The sequence below is a fragment of the Diadema antillarum genome, unplaced genomic scaffold, assembly GCF_040938485.1.
Source record: "Diadema antillarum isolate AM-2024a unplaced genomic scaffold, OU_Dant_1.0 scf00000160, whole genome shotgun sequence".
NCBI lineage: Eukaryota > Metazoa > Echinodermata > Echinoidea > Diadematoida > Diadematidae > Diadema > Diadema antillarum.
Window position 1 is genome coordinate 1,743,467 of NW_027271049.1, and position 20,567 is coordinate 1,764,033.

The window sequence follows — 20,567 nt, forward strand, 5'->3', positions numbered from 1 at the left end:
TAGAAGCCTTTACCCTCAGCTGCACAGCGCGCCTCACCCTAGCAGAAACTAGAGCACACGCTGTAGTGCGCACATGCAAACCTCAAATATGTGCAGCCTGAACTCCCAAGTTCATTGACCCTACCTCCAAAAATATAAAAAATCCTTCATAAATTCCCCCAAAATTCTCGGATCACCACCAACAGTTAATTGTTTGTTACTTGTGTCATTCTCAACCTTTCCTGCAAGTTTCATCACAATCCGTTCACTACTTTTTGAGTTATTTTGCACACGGACAAACGAACGAACCAACTAACTAACAAACAAACCAACGGTAACGAAAACATAACCTCCCCCCTTGGCGGAGGTAATAAACTCTTGCTTACTTATCATTGCCTCTTCAGTTGGCTGTATACACTATATACTTCTTGAGGGCTCTGCAACATCATTATTACGCCACTGTTGTCAGGTAGGACACCTACATTGTACTATAAAGGTGGATATTTTTGTGTGAGTAATTTTACCTGCTCGGCTGGGTAAGATGAGTTTTGCATGTTTTTAATTCCGCAGAATCAAGATATGAACTACTGGAATATATAGCAAGGAAAAAATATTCGCAAACTTTTATTTTTGCACTGGTTTCTGGTTGCACGAAATGCGTGAAAATTTCCACACTGCAAAAATGCCCACTCTTTCACAGTATCCATTTTATACACCTGAGTAAAGAGGAACGTTGTGGATAATGATTTCGTTCACAGAGTTTTTCACTGGGTAGAATTTTAACCCAGCATGTTCTCTTTAAGGATTCAATTCACAAGGGAAATTTGCATATACAGTAGTCTGTGGCATATGCAAATTTCAATTACATAAACAACAATGCCCATAGTACATAGCATATGCCAGTATATAGGCCTACAGTGGACTCCTGTTATAACAAAGTCCTCGGGACTGACAGTTTTCTTTTGTTATATCGAAATTTCGTATATCCAAACTGATAAACAATAACAAATCATAGAGCAGATAATGTTCCAGCCGGAATTTTTACTTTGTTGTAACCAGAATTTCATTATAATCATATTCATTATAACGGGAGTGCACTGTATCTAATGATGTACACATGCTGATACGTGCATTTGCAAGGTATGGCTATTTTGCCCTTATGATAGTCAATGGATTGAATTTAAACCATGGACAAAATGAGAAAAACTTCTTTGAATCCTGGCCTGAGAGTCCAGAGCTGTATCTGCTAAAACACAGTGTCCTACTTTTAAACAAGTTGACATCAGCAATTCATTGCTGCATCTACCAGAGCATCAATTTTTGCTCCGGGATACATGAAAAATGATAATAATGATAGATCATATCACAAATAATGTACTAGTATCTGTTTCATTGTCAAAGTACTTTAATGTCATCTATTTTTCTATATCCCTGATAATACATCATCTTTCAGAAGCTAGAAATGATTACAAAGAACATACATATCCTGAGATATAAACATGAAGTAGATATTCATAAATGACAGCAGTAAAAGCATTTCAGTACTTTCAACCTATATCATAACATCTCAATAATTGGTCAAAGCAGGAAGAAAAATCATAATGTTCAATGTCATGTTCCTTCTCTTATCACTCCACATTCAGAAAATGAAATGTAAGTATAAAGGTTTTAAAAAGATTGGGAAAATATGATTAGTATATACATTGTAGGAAAATATGATAAGTATATACATTGTACTTCAAGTGCTTTGTATTGCACACAACTTTGACATGCCTCCCAACCTTTGCATATCAAAAAATGCACAGATACTCGGTGAAAAACACATCTTGAAGGCAAAATATATTTTTGCTCAGAAAACTGAAAAACTGCAAATATTAACTATGATATCTCAAGATTCAATCAAAGAACATTGCTTACTTCAAAACCATATTTTGTTATTTTAGATGAAGAAAAAAATATAGTTCATAGCAGCTTTTCTTAAACAGCCCAGTGTTTCATCTTAATTGTTTCAGTAGGCAAGACTGATAATGGAGGGGTAAATTGCAGCACCCAGGTGATTGGCACTGTAAAGCATTCTAAGACACATATCAAATATTTCTATGAATTATTATTTTTCTGTAAAAATGCATTAAATACAGAAATTCATAAAATATATATTTTCTCATATATAAATCACATGTAAAACATGATTGCACTTTCTCCAACAACAACATTCTTTAATTGTGTAAAAGTCTCACAACTTTTTTCTTACAATCTCTGAGTGATCCAATATTTTCAGATTAAATCAAGATCTTGTAGTTTCATGTCTTAAGATATATTTGTTTTTTGTCTTGTTACAAGTAAGTTTGAATATAAACATTTTGTAATATTTCAGCTGTGAAAAATTACTTGTCATGCAAATAAGTCTATGAATAGTGTCCTGATAAAAGAGAAAAGTATTGCAATTTTAACAGAATTTCTACAGTTATACACATTTTACAGCAAGAGATGCCTGCACATTCCATCAGAGGCTATGATAAATATTAATTTCAGATATAATTTCCATCTCAGGGTATGAGATCATTGGAAAATTGTACATTTCTGAGCTTATGTTTCAGGTATGAGTTGTTTGGAATGCTTACGTCAAATCACAGCCAATATGACCCGGGATGTGATATGTAAAATTCTAAATAAAAACACAAATTTGCATTCAATTGTACTACAAACAGCAGCAGATGTCTGTGGACATGCTTGGCACCATTCAGTACAACAAGTAAAATTAAATTGTTTGATTTATTCACAGCAGTAGCTCTACAAATTTGCTCTGTTTATTGAAATTACTGGTATTTTCACTAATCATTCTGCTGAAATATCAAATCTGCATTTGATAGATAAAGTAAAGTTGGACAAAAAGTTTTGAAGTTACAATTTAAACATAACACTCAAATCGGTCTTGATCAAATATGCAAGTATAAAAGATATGTTGGTGGTGTATAAAGTGGCTTTTTTTTTTTTTTGCTTTATAAAAATCTATTAAAAAGAATCAACATATTTTTCTTTGCATCCATTTTCCTAGGAGTTTTTATGAGTTGGTAATTTCAACTGCTTACAAACAATGAGAAAGTCATAGGTGCATAGGAATGATTTCATTTTTCTTTCCAACATACAATATACAAACCAATAGGAGAATTTTGAAGTTATGACATCAATTCCTCATTTCACTTGGAATGTAATCATGACTGCCATGAAAGGGGAATGATACCAAAATATAAATGTGAATTGGGTGAATGCAGCAGTATTAGTAGAACAGATCAGCGAAGTTTGAGAAAAATCGGACAGTCCATTTCAAAATTTTTAATTTTTAGAGCTTTGGTGCCATCATCGCCGGATGAGAAGACTACAACAGTTTGTGAAGTGCAGAAAAACAATATAAAGTGTTAACAGAATTCCACAAAATTTCCCTTTTTTCAGTGAAAAGCTTACATTCCCTTGACTTTTAACTGACATAGTAATTTGTTAAGGTTGATATTATTTCCCCTCCTAGAAAACATGTTTAATTCTCTTTATATCGTAAATACCTTTACATCATCATCCTGCAGTAATGTAGGGACTGTTGTAGACAGTGACACTGAAACTTTAGACAACGTTGCACACTGGCACTGGTATGATGGTCCAGGACCAGTAGAAATCACTGTCCGACCAGTAGCTTTTTCAGGAATGGACCAGTAAAGAATGGAAAAATCTGAATACCTACTGGTCTGACAAGCAGTTCGGACCAGTAGAGAAAATGGTTAGTGTGCAGCCCAGCTTTAGAAATTCGTAACTTTGAAAGGATAGTTAGATTTTCCTCAAACTTCACTGATGTGTTCTACTAATATTGCTGAATACACAATTAAATATATACTTGGGTATCATTCTCCTTTAACCCGCTGAGGACGGACTGATTGAGCTACAACACGCATTTCCCATAGACAACAGCCCGAGTATACTCGGGACTCGTCCTTAACTGGTTAATTATACATGGAAAACTGAGAAAGCTTCAAATTTCCATGACTTTAAAACAGTTTTGTTTGGGTCCAATGTCAATGAAACTGTCCACAGTTGTTTTTGGTAGACTTCATCCTGTGTACATTTTAATGAGAGTCAACTTGGACATGGGGTGAAGTCCCTGTTTAAAGGACCACATCATGCAGACTTTGGCATTACAGAAGAGGAGGAGGAGGAGGAGATGTCATATCTTTGACAGAGCTACCAGTGCTACTCCTGCTCCACCGACGACCAGGGCTACAAGGAGGAGGATGTAATTCTTCGCCCCGCTGATCTCCCGGAAATAGAAGACGCTCCACAGTGCTGCAATGATTGACGGACCCTGGGCAGATACAAAAACAGAATGTATGGCCATGATCAAGCAGACATCATTTGAAAACCTTGTCACTAAATGTCATCATATCCAATATATATTCATCAAAAAGTGTTTCAAGGGACTTGACCAATGAACTATGTGACAATACAAAATACTGTCTATCGCTACCTTCAATGATGAGCAACTCTTGTTCTGCAGAGTACAATGTAAATCTAAATTCAGAGCAGTAGACTAGATATCAATTAACTCCTTATGTGCAACGTTTGCACACCCAACTCAGCTGCTGGTGTGCCAAGGTCGCATATTCTGCTCAAAAGCACAAACCCGCCCAAACCGATCGACAAATGCCACAGTACAATGAAAGCATTCCTTTGCAAGTCTACCCCTGTCACATGTAGCTTGAATTTAATGTAGTGATTGACTATCAAGCAGTGTTCCCTGCTGGATATGCGAGTAGATTCTATGTTTCTGAGACTGTTTTGTGTGCAAAAGTCATGCCTCTACAACAATGTACAATCTGTAGCTACTGGCCATTTGAAAGAAAGTTGATCACTGATTTGTCATACAATTTACATCAAAGCAAAGCTTGGCATTAGCTCTACACCTTTGCTCATTACACGTCCAGGATAACAAAAATCTATAAAAGTTACATAGATTTTACAAACAGAATGTTTTCCCAAGGCATGTCTACTTTGCTGTCTCAAAATACATGTAGTAGTGCAAAATATGTGAAAATCAATGTATTGTGTATATTTCCACGTTTACAGTACTATTAACAAGATCAGCTCTGTCAGGAATAGGTTATAACACAAAATACCAGAGTAAACAATGCTGCTTGTGAAGAAATCATAACTGGCAAGGAGAAGCTGTATGCTTACTGTTGTTACGATGGGGAAAGACACGGATTCCGTGAGAGTAGAGTTCGCCACAAACCAGCCAGCCTGGGCCAGGGCCCACATCCAGCCCGACACGAGACTGGGAATCACAAGCCCCTTGGTGTACTGGGGACGGTTTTGCGTGTAGGCAGAGTAGATCAGGAAATAAGCCGAGCTGGTCATGTAGATCCCACAGAAGTGAGCAAATACATAGTCCAGACCTGTAAGAAGTTCATTTAAAAATTTTTCTTCTGTTGTCTTAAAACCAAGCGTTTGATGTTGTTGATGGTTGCAATGGTTTAGTTGGGTAAGGAATGTATGATATTCATACGTGGAAAAGTGAGCAAAGAAAATGGGATTCCATCGGGATTCGAACCCGAGACCTCCGGATTGCTAGACCGGTGCTCTACCGACTGAGCTATAGAAAGCCCTAGTGCAGTGTTCGTCCCAGAAACCCTTAATTCTCAATGCTCGGGTGGTCAGAAGCTATAGCAGTGTGTTTGTGTGTGACACACACGCACACACTTGAACCTGGTGTGTGTCACACACAAACACACTGCTATAGCTTCTGACCACCCGAGCATTGAGAATTAAGGGTTTCTGGGACGAACACTGCACTAGGGCTTTCTATAGCTCAGTCGGTAGAGCACCGGTCTAGCAATCCGGAGGTCTCGGGTTCGAATCCCGATGGAATCCCATTTTCTTTGCTCACTTTTCCACTAATAATTTATATTCTTTCTGGTCAGTTTATTCTGTCTTTATTTATATTCATACGTTGACACATTTAAGAGGAATTTAAAGAAATATGTGTGTGGATTAAGTGAGTGCAGCAGTATTAGCTCAACACATTAGTGAACTTCAAGTTTATGGAAAACCAGATGATCAGTTAAAAAGTTGTGAATTATCCAAGTTTATAGCCATGTGGCATCATCACTGAATGACAAGGCTGCAACAGTTTGTAATGCAACAATAGTGGAATGATTATCGAGAAAATATAAAAAGAATTCCACATATATTTTCATTTTCTTCTATAATGAAAAAGCACTTGATTTTAATACCTCCTTCAGAAGACGGGGATGATATCACATTCGACATATGTCAGTGACAAGTCAAGGGAACATGTACTTTTCATATAATATGAAATATTTTACAATCATCCTTACATTTGCCTTATTTTACGATATCAATTACTGTCAATCAGATGACTCAAGTTACAAGGCCAGAGCCAAGATGTTTGATGTGCCAGATTGAAGCAAATTATCAATAATGGTAATGGTTTGACAGCCAGGAACAACCTGTCTCCCATTGTTTATGTACCTCACAATTGTAGAAATTTTGCTTTTTTGGGTAATCTCTCTTAAAATGAAGAAACAAACAAACAAACAAACACACAAAGAAACGAACAAACATACATACCTGCATACAAACATACAACCCTACAAGAAATTTATTCATTTATATATGAAACACAAGTTGGTGTAACAAAATTGCCATGCTACTGCCACCAGTAGACTTTGGTGTTCTTACCATTTTGACTAGCGCCCTCGTGTGCTCTGTTCTCCTGGATCCAGATACATGGCAAGAAGTTGAGTCCATACATGGCTCCACCAATCAGAGAAAGGACAATTCCACTGTGGTGGGAAGGATTGAAAATATAAATGCCTTCTTAAATTACAGTCAAACCTGTGGGGCATTTTTCAGTGACCGCTATAAGCAGGTGGCCACTATAGATAGGTGGCCACTAAGACAGGTTTGACCGTACAAACGCTAATCAAAGCTTATGAAACATGCATGATTAATATGTAGGGCACTCAATGCTGTCATTTTTTTTAATATCTTGAGCCTGAAGTTCACTGAATGACCTTTGGTGTCCAAAGTGCGGCATACTATCAAACTTATGCAAATAGCCCGAGTGATTTTTATAAGCTCTTAAAAAATAACATTACGCCAACTTGAGAGTCTATACTAAGTGCAGTCATTGTATCGTATCAAAAAAGAGAACATTAACCTGGGCAGAGGGTTGGAAATTATGGCTTTACAGACATGGAGGGGTTATCAATGCAGTGTCAAGTTGTTACAAAAGCATGCTTTATGTCAGTGGATGTAGAATAGGGGCAGACAGAATTATTCAATTTGCTGATAAAACAAGTGTGGTGTACAGCTACTGAAGTGGCTCTCATTCATATGTGATTCTTTCAATTTTTTGCAAGCTGACATGAACTATGCAGAAAAAGTTATATGTGTTCCAATGAACAACTTTAGGAGTAAACTAACAAAATATAGCACACAGGGATGTTTCTTTGCAAGAATTCAATATGGATGAGATATGATATTGTACTTGCTAACGTCAGTCAAATTCTTGAGGAAACTAGTCACAGTGAAGATGTTACCTGGTCACCTACATGATTCGTTTCTGCAGAATTGACAGACCATCCACCCACGATGCATCGCTGGAATAATCTGCTGGTTTCACAGACACATCATCTTCTGTGACATTTACCTTTTGAGAGAATAAAATTAAAGTCAACAACATAGGAGGAAAACAACAAATCTCAAGGACTCAGGTATATTGTCTGAAAACAAAATTCCTGGTACTGGATTAGGGGATGCCAAATACTGTAAAAATTTCTTTATTTAGCTATTAAACAGCATTTTTACCTAGTTGGAGTGGAGTCATAAGACTTTCAAAAAAAGGCTACAACACTTAACACACAAATTATTCTCACAAGAGTGTGCATATTGGTGACTGATGCATGCTAAACATACGGTGACCATAAAATCAGTATCATAGGCACATATGTGACTGTACATCTATGATACAGTTAATTATGAAACATATAAAACGTATCAAAACATTTGTATACATAATTATAATAATTACGTGAACTCAAATGAAACATTGTTGTTGTTGTTGTTGTTGTTGTTGTTTTTTCATTTATGTATGCCTCTTAATGAAATTTGTATCTTTTATATTGTAAACTGACTCTTTTGGGTGCACCAGGTGGGTTGGGGAGGATGGCCCGAGGGCCCAAGTCATTTTGTTGGTTCTTTCTAGACCCCGGCTGCCCAACCTGGTGCACCCTTACCACTCCAGTGTATGTTCTGATTTCGAAAAATGGAATATGATATTTGTGATTGAAAGCTGAATAAATGAATAATGATAACAATAATAATTTCCATCAAATTTTATCTATGCATTTCGTGGGTGCATATTTTGTTCAAATTTAAGAATCTTACACACTTTGCTTCTAATCTTTTTCACAGTCCCTAGAAGTAACCGTGTTGGTGGCAAGATATGAAGTTCTAAACATGATATGATGCACAATCCAACCATCATTAAATCTACTGCTGAAGTGCACATAATGTCAGCACAACCAAAGTATAAATATATTGCAAGAGAGGTCTCCGATAAGTACAGCATTTTGGCTTCTTCCTGAAAATAATTGTGCATTTATGTGAGATATGAGGAAAGAGTAAATGGTACATGATAGCTTTAAAATTACTATTCCTCTAACTGTTCCTCCTTCTTTGGAAAAAGTGCATGAGGATCTTGGGGCAATTCCCAGCGGAGACCAATTTTAAACTCGTGCACTCTTTCCGAAAAATGAGTAACAGTAAGAGAAATAATAATTTTAAAGAGCTCTACACACCATTTTCTCTTTCCTTTTATCTCATATACAATTTATATATATCTATATATACATACATATATGTATATATAGATACATATAAATATTTACACACAGATTTTGTTTGCAAAGACTTACTATCATTGTATACACTGACGAAGGCTCAAGGCGTTGAAAGGTGTTGGAACTACAAATGGCGTACTTGAGACTCCTTCTTCTATTTAATATATATATTGCCTATAGAGTCGACCTCGCAGACCTCGAAAAATTTGATAGTAGAATGAGAGACTCTAAGGAGACTACTTCATCTCAAACACTCACCGCACTCTGCTCTTCATCTAAAAGTGCATGGCCATCTCCCCTGCCATTGGATGTTGCTGTTGCACTTTGGTTGCGCTGCAAGCGGGCATGGTCCGGCTTGACACCAACAAAAATCACCAATCTAGCCAAGAGGAAGGAAGAGAGTGAAATATCCAGTAGACTTTTTTTTTTCTAAAACTACAAACATGAGTTTCTATCAAATCACATATCTCTATTTCTTTGCACTTATTTATCAAATATTCATGATTATTATACATAACTGTGTATACAGTAAACCTCATGTAACTTGACATCGCATACATCAACAACACACCTAAGTCGACACAATGAAAAAGTCCAAATTTTTCTTTTATACTGTTAATTTCTGTGCAAGTCAACATTTACTTTAAGTCAATTTAACAGACTTTTTCCTGTCCCGTGTGTGTCAATTTCAAATGTAAGGTGAAAATAAACAATACATAGAGGTAGAAAGACAGATAGATAGATATTATAATAGACATACAAGTAGATTACCCCAATGATCTCTTTTCCCCACATTACGTATTTTCCAAGTCACCCTTAACACGTCTCATTCTCTCCATTTGCTCTTTGACATTGCATAAGAAAAATTAACTTGTATCCTATCAAACAATTGTTTCTTACATTACAATAAACTTGCAATAATGAATTTTGGCTAAGAAAGGGTAATTTATCACTAAAAAACAGAGTATCTATGTGTTTTTATTCTTCATAATCCAATAGGAAAGTTGTATTTTGTATCTCTGACTGTGGCCAATATCATAATTTTAGGTATAACATACAAAACTTTCTTTTTTTTTTAGCAACACTGTAACAAAACTCTGCCATATGTCTATCAATCAAAGTCAGTGTTAATATGGGCAGTGTTAACATGAAAATGAGTGAAAATGCAAATAATGGTGACACTTCAGATACTATTGCCAACACCTTTCTATGTATCATGTGTACCTGAGCAAGGAGAGGGCAAAACCAATGTAGTTGAGATTCTGTCGTGGGATGGCATCTGGGTGCAGTCCAAACCAGCCAAAGCTAATTCAACAACAAAAGGACAAGATATTGTACATTCTTTACATCATCACATGAGACAGATAGTGTCAAATATTCCTCTACCAGGCATCAAATGAAAAGTTTTGCAATCTAATCAAGCTGTTATTAAATAATTATTCTTTATTTGTGAAGCACTGAAACCATGAAAAAAACAGCAAAAACTATAATTTCCAAAGTTTCTCCTTTTTAAATCCACCAGACTCTAAGGATTTGCATTATGAATATGATGTTTTGTTCCTCTTTATCTGTAAAGAAACAAAAACTAAACACACACACACACACACGGACACACACACACACACAGACACACACACACACACACACCAAATGATAGAAAAGCTATCAACAAAATTAATACTTTTTGGAGAAAATTAGCTTTGAAGTTAGATGCAGTCAAGCAGGCAGCCCTGAGATATGGCATTATATCATAACAGTGTCATAAAACACAGAGCTTGCAACAAAAAAACATAGTTTTGAGTTTAAGAACATTCTGATTTGACACAGCTTTGCTTAGAATAATGAAGCAGCACCTAGATAAGAATCATAAAACAAAAGAGCTCTACATATAACATCATGAGAAATCCAGCCCAAGTGGTACTTATCAAAAAAATTGTTTTGGTACACAGGAATACATACTGTCCACTCGCCCATCCAGTGATCATGTTGACTGTACTCCAGATTAAAATGCCTGGTCCAAGACCGATTGTCTTCAGGATTGGAACCACTGTGATGTTTCCTATGATTTAAAAAATCAATTGAGATATCAAGTCATTCTTTGTTTCTTTGAAGAGGATTGAAGTTGATGAAAACCAATGATGCATTGAATGACAGTTCACATATTGGCCACCATGCTTACGATGCTGAAGACATTATTAAGACATTATTTTCTCAGAGGCAAGTGGCCAAAGAATTGAGCAGAATGCCCTGATTTTGAGATGTCTCAGACAGACTGACTGTACATTGTCAGGAGAATAGAGTACAGGCAGTAGAGTTGGGATTGCAGCTAGGGCACGACACTAACTTTTTTTTTTCTGTGGTGGCCCATTCTGGCCACTAATATCTTTAAATCTGAAAAAGAAATGTAGTGTCCCGAAATAAAGGGAAACATAGCAATCCATTTTGAATTTTGAATGCCCGATCAGGACAGGCCACCAAAAGATGGCCTTTTTGGAAATTTGGTAGCCCAACATCAATTTTTAGTAGCCCCAGGCCATCGGGTCACTGCTAATGTCAAGCCCTGGATTGTTCAGGGATTGAATGTTGTTGAGAGTTTGGCTGCTAAATGAAATGAGGTTTAACGTTGCTATGTTAACCCATTGAGGATGAGTCCCGAGTATGTACTCGGGAAGGTGTCTGTGGGAAATGCGTGTTGTAGCAAAATCAGTCCGTCCTCAATAGGTTAATTGATAAATGGAGGCACTGGTTAGATCCAGGAGCTGGGAATGTTCACAAGGGAGGGCCAGTCTTGGCCAGGGGAAGTGGGAGAATAGAACACAGTTTCTTTTGAAAAATACAGTTGTTAATTGACAAAAAATAAGTCACCAAGCAATATGCTTTTGAGCAGAATAAAGTTCTGCTTATTGATGCAAAGCACTTTATTACACACTGCACGATATGTTGCTCCTTACTTCTCATGTCTGTCATAAATATTTGAGACTTGACAGAATTTTGTATTACATAGTGAAATAAAAACCCTTCATCAAGCAAACAATGAGTTTCACTTTAATATATACCATCAAGTAAATTTAAAAACAGGTGTGTGACAGTCTTGCACGAAAGAGTATGAAAGTGAAATTGAGTCTTTTGATCACATGACCCTGTGATGATATTGTCTTGTGACCATCTTTGAGCTAGACAATCCCAGAGTGCCTGCTATGTGAGAACAATTGAAACATTAAAGTACTTCCTCCTTTTCTTGGGATGTGGCTACATATCAAAATACAGTCATGACGAATACTGCCTGGTTTTGTCCATTTGTTTTTAACTCAATGCTATATCAAGGGATAACATATTAAAGTGCTTTGTATAAAGCAGGCTAGGCACTATGTGAAAATGATTACTTTAAGTCATGATTATTGTTATCAATGATATTCATAACAATGATAATACTATTAATTATCATGGTTATTAATATTCTTATTATCATTATTACTATTAGCAATATTTCAACAACTTTTTGTTTTTCTTCTTCTTCTTCTTATTGTTATCATTAATATTACTATAATAATAATAATAATAATAATGATAATCATTATTACATTATTATTATAATTATTACTATTATTATCATTATTATTTACATCATTATTACTATCATTATCATTAGTAGTACAAACTTGTATTAGTATTAGTATTAGTATAATCAGTATAATCATCATCATCATCATCATCATCATCATCATCATCATTGTTCCCTAACTCTTGATGTATCTCAAAGAAACTGTGATTCCCAATATAGTTCATATAAGGCCCATTCAGTTCCCATTAGCTATCAATATGGCTTAATTTAATGTCCCATTGTAGACACATACTGAACGCATCTTCTAATGCATCTCTCCCTGTTATGCAGCAAAACATTTAATCAAAATTCAGTCTTCATAAAACTCTGAAAGTGACATTTTGGTAGAATCACTGCTTCCTGCCTTTGTTTTTTTTTTTTTATTACTCCTATCATAATCATTATCGTTATCATTTTTTTTTACACTGGATGATGACATTGTCCTTACAACATTAGAATACAATGACATCATCTCAACAGCACAATACATCTTGACATCTCACAAACTTCAAGAGAAGAACACTTTCTTTCATGCATAAATAAAGGAGTTTAGTGGGTGCCATTTGAGGAAATTTTGTAGAGAGATACATGTAACTGACAGTGAATATCATCCATGCCTAAAACCTAATGAAATATGATCAAAGGGTTTACATATTTTCTGTGAGATAGATAGGCCTACTGTTCGCTGTTGGCCATCACCTGGACTGAACCACAAAGGACTGATGGACCATTTCACCAGGTTTGCTTAACAGTTGGCACTTAGCAAAGCAGTTTAACCCGTTGAGGACGGTTTGATTTTGCTACAACATGCATTTCCCATAGACACCTGCCCGAGTTTACTCGGGACTCATCCTCAATGGGTTAATAAGAAACATAGTCCATGATGAAGTTGTACTTTACTCACACACTCTATTAAAGTCTTTGCTGAGAAAATATTTCCTTCTTCATAAAGTACTTAGCTGGTCTCACTCACCAGACCTCAATCTAATGCTAATGTATGCATTTATTTATTTATTTATTTATTTTGTATTTATTTATTTATTCATTCATTCACTCATTTATTCTAAATGAATTATTTATTTATTTATCTATTCATTTACTTTTAGGGGGAGGGATGTATAATCCCCATGCCCTCTTTGCCCATAATATTTGCGGTTCCATATTTTTTTTTTTTCATGACCAGTATTCAAATTGCATCTCCTATTTCTATATCATATATGAATGTGTGTGGTTACTAAACTTAAAGTCACTAGATTATGGGGGAAAAGATCTTCTACTTATGCCTGCCCTAGATTTTAGAATAGCTTTCCTGACAACATCAAAGCATTTATGACATGTGACTCTTCAAAAAACATGTTAAAAAAACTCTTTTGTTCTGTCTACATTGTAAATTTTGCTCACAGGTATTTATGCACCTTGAGCACTTTACAGAGTGGAATAGGTACAATATAAGTTATACTATCATTATCATTATTATCCTCATCGTTATATGGAATTTAATATCATGAAAATCTGCCAGGGAGGGGGGAAGCATTTGTGCTATTCCCCATCCTCACTTCAAACCTGAGACATTTTGACTTAAAGGCAGCTTTACACTCATACCAGCTTGCAGAAGAAATGCACAAATGGCAACAAAGGTTTACCTGTGGCCCATAGAAAGCCCCCAAGCATGGACAGTGGATAGAATGTTGGGCAGTTACGGATGAGATTAATGACCAGACCAACCGTCCATATAGCTGAACACATAATCCACTGGTAGAACATTCCTGGAGAAGAAAAACAGACATTTGGCAAACTGGATTCAAGCTCTTGACTTTTAACCTTTAAAGGGATGGTATAGTTTTGGTTGAGGTGGGGTGGGACCCACCTTTCATTAGGACCACATTGTGGATATCTCAGCCATGTCAAATCCAATTTTCATCAAATAAACCATTTATATGAAAGAGCATACAATTCTAAGAGGAATTCAAAGCCTATATAATTTGATAAAAGTTGGTTATGAAATGGCTGAGATATCCGAAAACAAAGTGGTCTTAATAAAAGGTGTGACCTACCCACCTCAACCAAACTTATATTAGAGTGTATATCATCCCTTTAAGCCTTTTTATTTTGGGTTTGATACGCCCTTAAAAAAATAAAAAATAAAAAAGTAATTTTTAAGTCATCGAAAGGAAAGGTTATCAATAACTAAAATGTAACATTTATTGCTTTGAGGATTATAAGTATAAGGCAGGTACATGATAACCTGCATAACTTGATAATCTATTTGATGAAAATCGGTTTTCAAATGGCTGAGATATCGAAAAAAGTGATAATAATAAGACTACAGGCCATGCCTTTTATCAGGATCTCTTTGTTTCACCTTGTTTTTGGATATCCCAGCCATTTCAAAACTGATTTCCATCAAATAAACTTTCGATACCCCTTAGAATTGCATGCTCTTTGACATCTCATGGAGTGGTTTCTGAATATCTCGCAAAACGTTAAAAGCTAAATCCTCACCTCGACCGGCAGAACTGTAGTGTACACACATTTTTTACCACAGTCACAGACAGGGAGAAGAAAAAGTAAGCAAACAAAGCATGATCATGTGATTATTTAGATAGGATTGCGCCAAAATTTAATCATGAAATGAACTTTCAAACCAAATTACTGAACATTGCTTTGGTTTAAAATCTTACCATCTCCCGTATCTGTATTTTTCACAGGCACCAAGTTGCATCCAAAGCAAACCACTGCCACAACAGCCCCAATGAAGCCCACCGCGTTGCTACTCAGCTCTTCCCCCAAACTTCCGGGCATGATACCGTCACTGCGCGTTGGTAGCGGAATCAGCAGCTGGACTAACGACGACGCTAAACTCAAGAAATTAAGACAATAAAGCGATGGATGCCGAGTTAAGGATCACAACCAGCTGCAAATGGGTATATCGACCTGCTTGAAGGATATTAACAGTTAGAACAGATATTCACCCTCATATGACAGGTGGAATGCTTCTTTATGACGGATTGATGAGCCGACTCATTGTCGATCCTCCCCCTGCAATCAGCTGATGATCGACCGCTTGACCGACGTACACGCGCGCGACAGATTCCCAGGTCCCAACCCCTCTGCGCCAGGATTCCCCTGGCCCACAGAGCACTGGCTGTATTATGTGGATGGCCTGACTGAAGATAGTAGGGCACATTATGGCGGCGCGTTGCGGGATTGCATACTATACACGCAGAAGCGGTCAATTCAAACGCGCATACGCCGCATACATGAATGCAGCGAGCGAAGAAACGATAGCGGAGTTGAGAAAGGTAGATAAAAGTTGATTACAATTCATGTTTCATTCTAACTAGATGATAAGTCCTGTAGATTTGTTGGAAGTTATGAGTTTCAAGTTTAATGTGCAAGTTTGACTGCTGTATACAGACTGTGCAGTTTTAAAATCACTGTGTTCTTGTGGAACGTGTTGTCGTTTGTTGCACTGTAGCTGTGCTGGTATACTGTAGTGTAGTCCCATATACCCGAGTTGGTGTTACTAGAGTGGTTGCGCTTACCCATAACCAAAACCTTCCCATTTCCTTTCCTGTTGTGGCAGGGTCTAGACCTATGTAGCAAATTTAGTCAGAGTTATCTAGCTACCATTTCTTTTTGGAAGTGGATATTACCATCGAAAAAATCAGAAAAACACGCACATCAACAACACCGCCAGAATTGTGAATTCAGTTTGGGAAACCCACTCACAAGGGGGGCCCCTCCTTATAAGTAACCCGTCCCCCTTATAAGTAACCCCGTCCCCCTTATAAGTAACCCCCGGGGCACCCCTTATAAGGAGTCTCCACGCTTTTTTGCAATGCAACGCGAAAATGTAAGGACTGCGGCAATTCGCTTGATTATGTCCATAATCATAAAGCTTCACAAGTTTCCTAGTTACGAAATTTGAGCAAAATCGGTTCGAGGCATCATATCTAAAATCATGGATTTAAATGCGATGTCAAACGACCCATGCGAATGCTGAAATGCGAGCAATTACTGGCGTGAGTGTCGCCAGGCGCGGCGGCGCGGCAATGCTTGAGTGCAGACGTGGCGACTGAGTACAAGGGGGACGGGTTACTTATAAGGAGGGGCCCCCCTTGTGAGTGGGTTTCCCGAACTGAATTGTGATCCCTGTTTGCAGCCATCCATGATCCAGTTCATGTAAATTTATGTGTAACACTTAGAGGTCTAACGTTAGTGTGGCAAGTATTTTCACGTACTTTCGCAGTGGGACTTGGGGCTTTATACGCAATGTTTGCGAGCCATGTGTAGAGAGAGGCCAGGCATTCAGCAGAAGATCGCTGTGCAGAACATGCACGTAATGCTTAGGAATGGGATTAGGAATTGTACAGCTACAGTTGTAGTAGTAGTAGAAGTAGATCTACATCATGCTGCAAACCAACCTGCTACTGCTGTGCAAATTTGTATATCGGCTAATGTGGTGCTGGGTTTAACGGTTTGGCCCTGGTCAATCTTGACCACTCCATTTGTCATTGGTCATATTTTTTTGATTTTGTGTATCAATAATCTTGTGTATGGTATATGAAATGGTTGAAAATAATTTGCCCAATTTGTTTACAATGTGATAAAACCCTTTAATGGCCACAATAGGGGTACTTTACTCTGTTTATATGAAATGGTTGAAAATAATTTGCCCAATTTGTTTACAATGTGAAAAAAACCTTTAATGGCCACAATAGGGGTACTTTACTCTGTTTACTTTGACCTGAATACTAGTACATGGACATAGTAGTCATCGCGGTCATTGGCAGCTGTTCTCCCCCACCAAGACAGACGGAAGCCTCTCATACTCATACCCCACAGTAGGTCTATCAAAGTTTTTCGTTGGAATTTCCATACACAAGCTCACACACATTATCAGGTAACAGGCTTCGATAGATCTAGTAATTGCATGCTGATAACTGGTTGTTGGCGAATCACATTGGTTTCCACAAATAACAAGTTAGAGCATCCCCTTTTACTTTACAGAATTGGTTACAAGAGCCTTCAGTCTATTATGAAAAGGATTCCATTAATCCAGACGTACATTGTAGTCTCCACAGAGCATATCCGCGATGATAGATAGAGACTGATCATTCAGTCTATGCATCTCTCTGCTCTCGATCTGCTCTGTCTGATAAATTGTAAAAAAAGAATAAAAAAAAGATGGCCTAAATTTACATAAATTGTCTTCAATGTATGCCATTAATTGTACTCCGCTACTTTATTGTCCTTCACAGAAACATCAATGAGTAGAATGCACCACTATTGCCTGCAATGATAATGTACTGAAACGATCTCCAAAAATATATTGATGTGCACACCAACTTACCAGGTTTACCCTATGACACATCAATCCAGATACAGCGTGGAACTCTCCATCTTATTCTGACATATTATTTTTAAAGTTGGTACTTTCACTCAATTTCAATGGAAGAAGGGAATACAAGAAGTGCTTGCTTTGTCTGATGTAGTCTAAGAGCTTCAGAAGTTGTCCACAGGTATGGGGGATGTTCTGCTGACAAGCTTGGATCAAAGCAATGCACATGTTTGGAGCAGCCCCTTCAGACATACTGTAAAAGTGGAAATTTTCGCGGTGTCGAAATTTTCGCGCATTTCGCGCAACCAGAAACTAGCACGAAAATAAAAGCATGCAAATATATTTGCTTGCCATACGTTCCTGTGCGTGAATTCTTGATTCCGCGGAATTAAAAACACGCAAAACTCTTCTGACCCGGCCAAGCGCGAAAAATTAGTCGTGCGAAAATATCCACTTCTACAGTACTTAGTCTGAAGCTCTTGAAAACTCTAGAAAATTTATAGCTGATAAGCCTAAGTCTGAGTAAAGACCTGGCTAGTGTGCAAAACATACTGTAGGATTGTAGGCAAGACTTCCTTATGCCCCCCCCCCTCCCCCCCATCAATGGCCCACAACTTGCCAAATGTGTGTAAGCTAACAAGGACTCAAGGGGTAGAGTAGTGTAGACAGTGTAGAAGAGTATGCTGTAATTAGAATCAGGGTCCCATTTCATAAAACTTGTTATCAATAACAACTGCCTCATTTCTGTGACAAATTTGCTCTCAGCCAATCAGATGCAAGTATTTTAGCAGCTTGTTACAACTATTGTAACTTGTTATTGATAACAAGTTTCATGAAATGGGGCCCAGTAAGTCTTTCTGTATTGTATCTTGAGAAGTCATCCAGCTGTGATGCCAGCTGTCAGAGTTGAATTTTATCTTCATGTGTTCACCCAGAGACCTTCTGCAGGAAGTGGTTGCCAGACATTTATTGTGCCATGGAAGGCGGTGTGGACACACCACCGATGTCGGCCAGTGAGCTGAAGGCAAGACTGTATCAGACATTCAGGGAGAGAGGACTAGCCGAATCGCTGAAGGTAAGTGTTTAAGGTGTGACAGTGACATATAAGTGTTGGTCAGATGAACAGCCATCTTTGAAATATGGAATACGGTATCACAGGCACTGCTCACACCTTGCTGACTAAGCTGTGTGATAGTAACATTACATTTACGTCTCTGAACAAAGGACACACACCAGCATGCAAATGTTTTCAGAATTATGCATCACTATGAAGAGATCCGTGATCTATCAACATGGATGTAAAGCATTTACTTTTAGAAAGGTTATTGTGCATGTATAGCAGTACTGTCTATGAGCAGTATTTCATATTGTAAATCACCCTACCCCCAGTACTATCATCAGCAATGATAATAATGATGATGATGATGATGATGATGATGATGATGATGATAATGATAACGATAATGATAATGATAATAATATTAATAATAATGATAGCATTAATAATAATAATAATAATGATATTAATGATAAGTAAATAAAAAAACAACAACAGTGACTGGATGTGGGCCTGTCTTTACTAGTGTTTACCAATGAGACTGATGTTACCATTGTGATGACAGAAGTGTTGTTGTACATAAAAATGTTACAAATTTCATTTGAATATCTTCCCCTCACTTTCCTCCAGTCCCAGCTGCGGACCAAGCTTGTGACAGAATTGCGACAGGGTGCCCTCCTTCAGCAAGTCAGGTTTGGATCTGACCCAGGAGCTCTCACCCCGCCATCCGGCATGGGCCCCTCCCCCCTCATGCTTCGAGCCGCAAACTCCCTGATTGCCGATCACCTCCGCCGCTGTGGCTACGATTATTCCCTCGCAGTGTTTTTGCCCGAGAGCGGGTCAGCACAAGACAAAGTAAGGAATCATTTGTAATGGAGGAAACGTAAAAGAATTCTGATGGCATCTTGGTGATATTTTAGCCAAGGCAAGTTGTTCTGTGATTAAGGACTTGAGAGAAATTATCAATCCCTATAAACTTGCTCTGATGCAACAAAGCGCTGTCATGATTGATTTTGAAACTTAACACCTTGAAACCATGGCCCTCTTTGATGGAAATGGAATCAATTCTTCACTGGAAAGACCATATCGATTCTGAGACCGTTTACTGGCACTTTAGACCTTGTAATTGTACTGTGGTATCAATAAACGATAACATTGAAATGTTATGACCCTTCCTTGATTGAGAGTTCTCATAAACTTGAACCTTTTCACTTTAGACTGTGATCTTACATTGTGGTTTATGATATGCATGTTACCCACACAAGATTTGAAATTTGATCAAGAATTCCTGTGTGGTTTATTTGTCTCTGTACCTATCTCTTATTTCATACCTTGCACATTTGGATATGACCTAAAAGTTAACAGATATCTGTACTTATTTTCTGTTTTTCGATTTGATTTCACTGATAAATTTTTGTATGATCAAGCAAGCTATGACTTGTCTGGATATACTAATCTATGAATGTATTCCACGAAAACTTCTACATTTCATTTACAGTGTACTGTATGTGTCTTATGCATATCTGAATACCATATTTTTCTTTCTTATTCATTAAAAAAAAAAACCCCAAAAACCTCTAGATATTCACTGTCCCTGATCTGTTAGACCTTCTCAGAATCTCCCCAACATCCCAGACGTACAAGAAGCTGGTGAGTTCTTTATTCTATTTAAGAGAG

General features: G+C 37.4%; 2 protein-coding genes across 2 annotated transcripts in view; one reads left to right on the forward strand and one right to left on the reverse strand.

Annotated features, from left to right (window-relative positions):
* Nucleotides 1–4,189: 4,189 nt before the first annotated feature.
* On the reverse strand, nucleotides 4,190–15,432 carry LOC139722205 (transmembrane protein 144-like). Its single transcript, XM_071633521.1, has 9 exons — nucleotides 15,171–15,432; nucleotides 14,133–14,255; nucleotides 10,848–10,947; nucleotides 10,113–10,193; nucleotides 9,147–9,267; nucleotides 7,599–7,696; nucleotides 6,724–6,827; nucleotides 5,200–5,417; nucleotides 4,190–4,327 (listed from the first exon to the last, which is right to left on the reverse strand). The coding sequence occupies exons 1-9, from the start codon at nucleotides 15,289–15,291 to the stop codon at nucleotides 4,190–4,192; spliced, it is 1,104 nt and encodes a 367-aa protein (XP_071489622.1). The 5' UTR covers nucleotides 15,292–15,432.
* A 3,377-nt stretch (nucleotides 15,433–18,809) lies between these two features.
* LOC139722184 (centriole and centriolar satellite protein OFD1-like) overlaps nucleotides 18,810–20,567 on the forward strand; it is a 55,145-nt gene continuing 53,387 nt past the window's right edge. The window contains exons 1-3 of the mRNA XM_071633500.1: nucleotides 18,810–18,908; nucleotides 19,521–19,745; nucleotides 20,472–20,540. Of these exons, the coding sequence (XP_071489601.1) occupies nucleotides 18,810–18,908; nucleotides 19,521–19,745; nucleotides 20,472–20,540 (393 nt within the window). The remainder of the gene's footprint in view (nucleotides 18,909–19,520; nucleotides 19,746–20,471; nucleotides 20,541–20,567) is intronic.

Bases quoted from the DNA above. Each gene is read 5' to 3' on its own strand.
- LOC139722205 (XM_071633521.1), bottom strand. From the start codon at position 15,291: ATGCCCGGAAGTTTGGGGGAAGAGCTGAGTAGCAACGCGGTGGGCTTC. The intron at 9,268-10,112 runs GTACACATGATA...CCTCTTGGCTAG, and splicing joins TTTGCCCTCTCCTTGCTCAG to ATTGGTGATTTTTGTTGGTG. The intron at 5,418-6,723 runs GTAAGAACACCA...AACTTCTTACAG, and splicing joins CGAGGGCGCTAGTCAAAATG to GTCTGGACTATGTATTTGCT.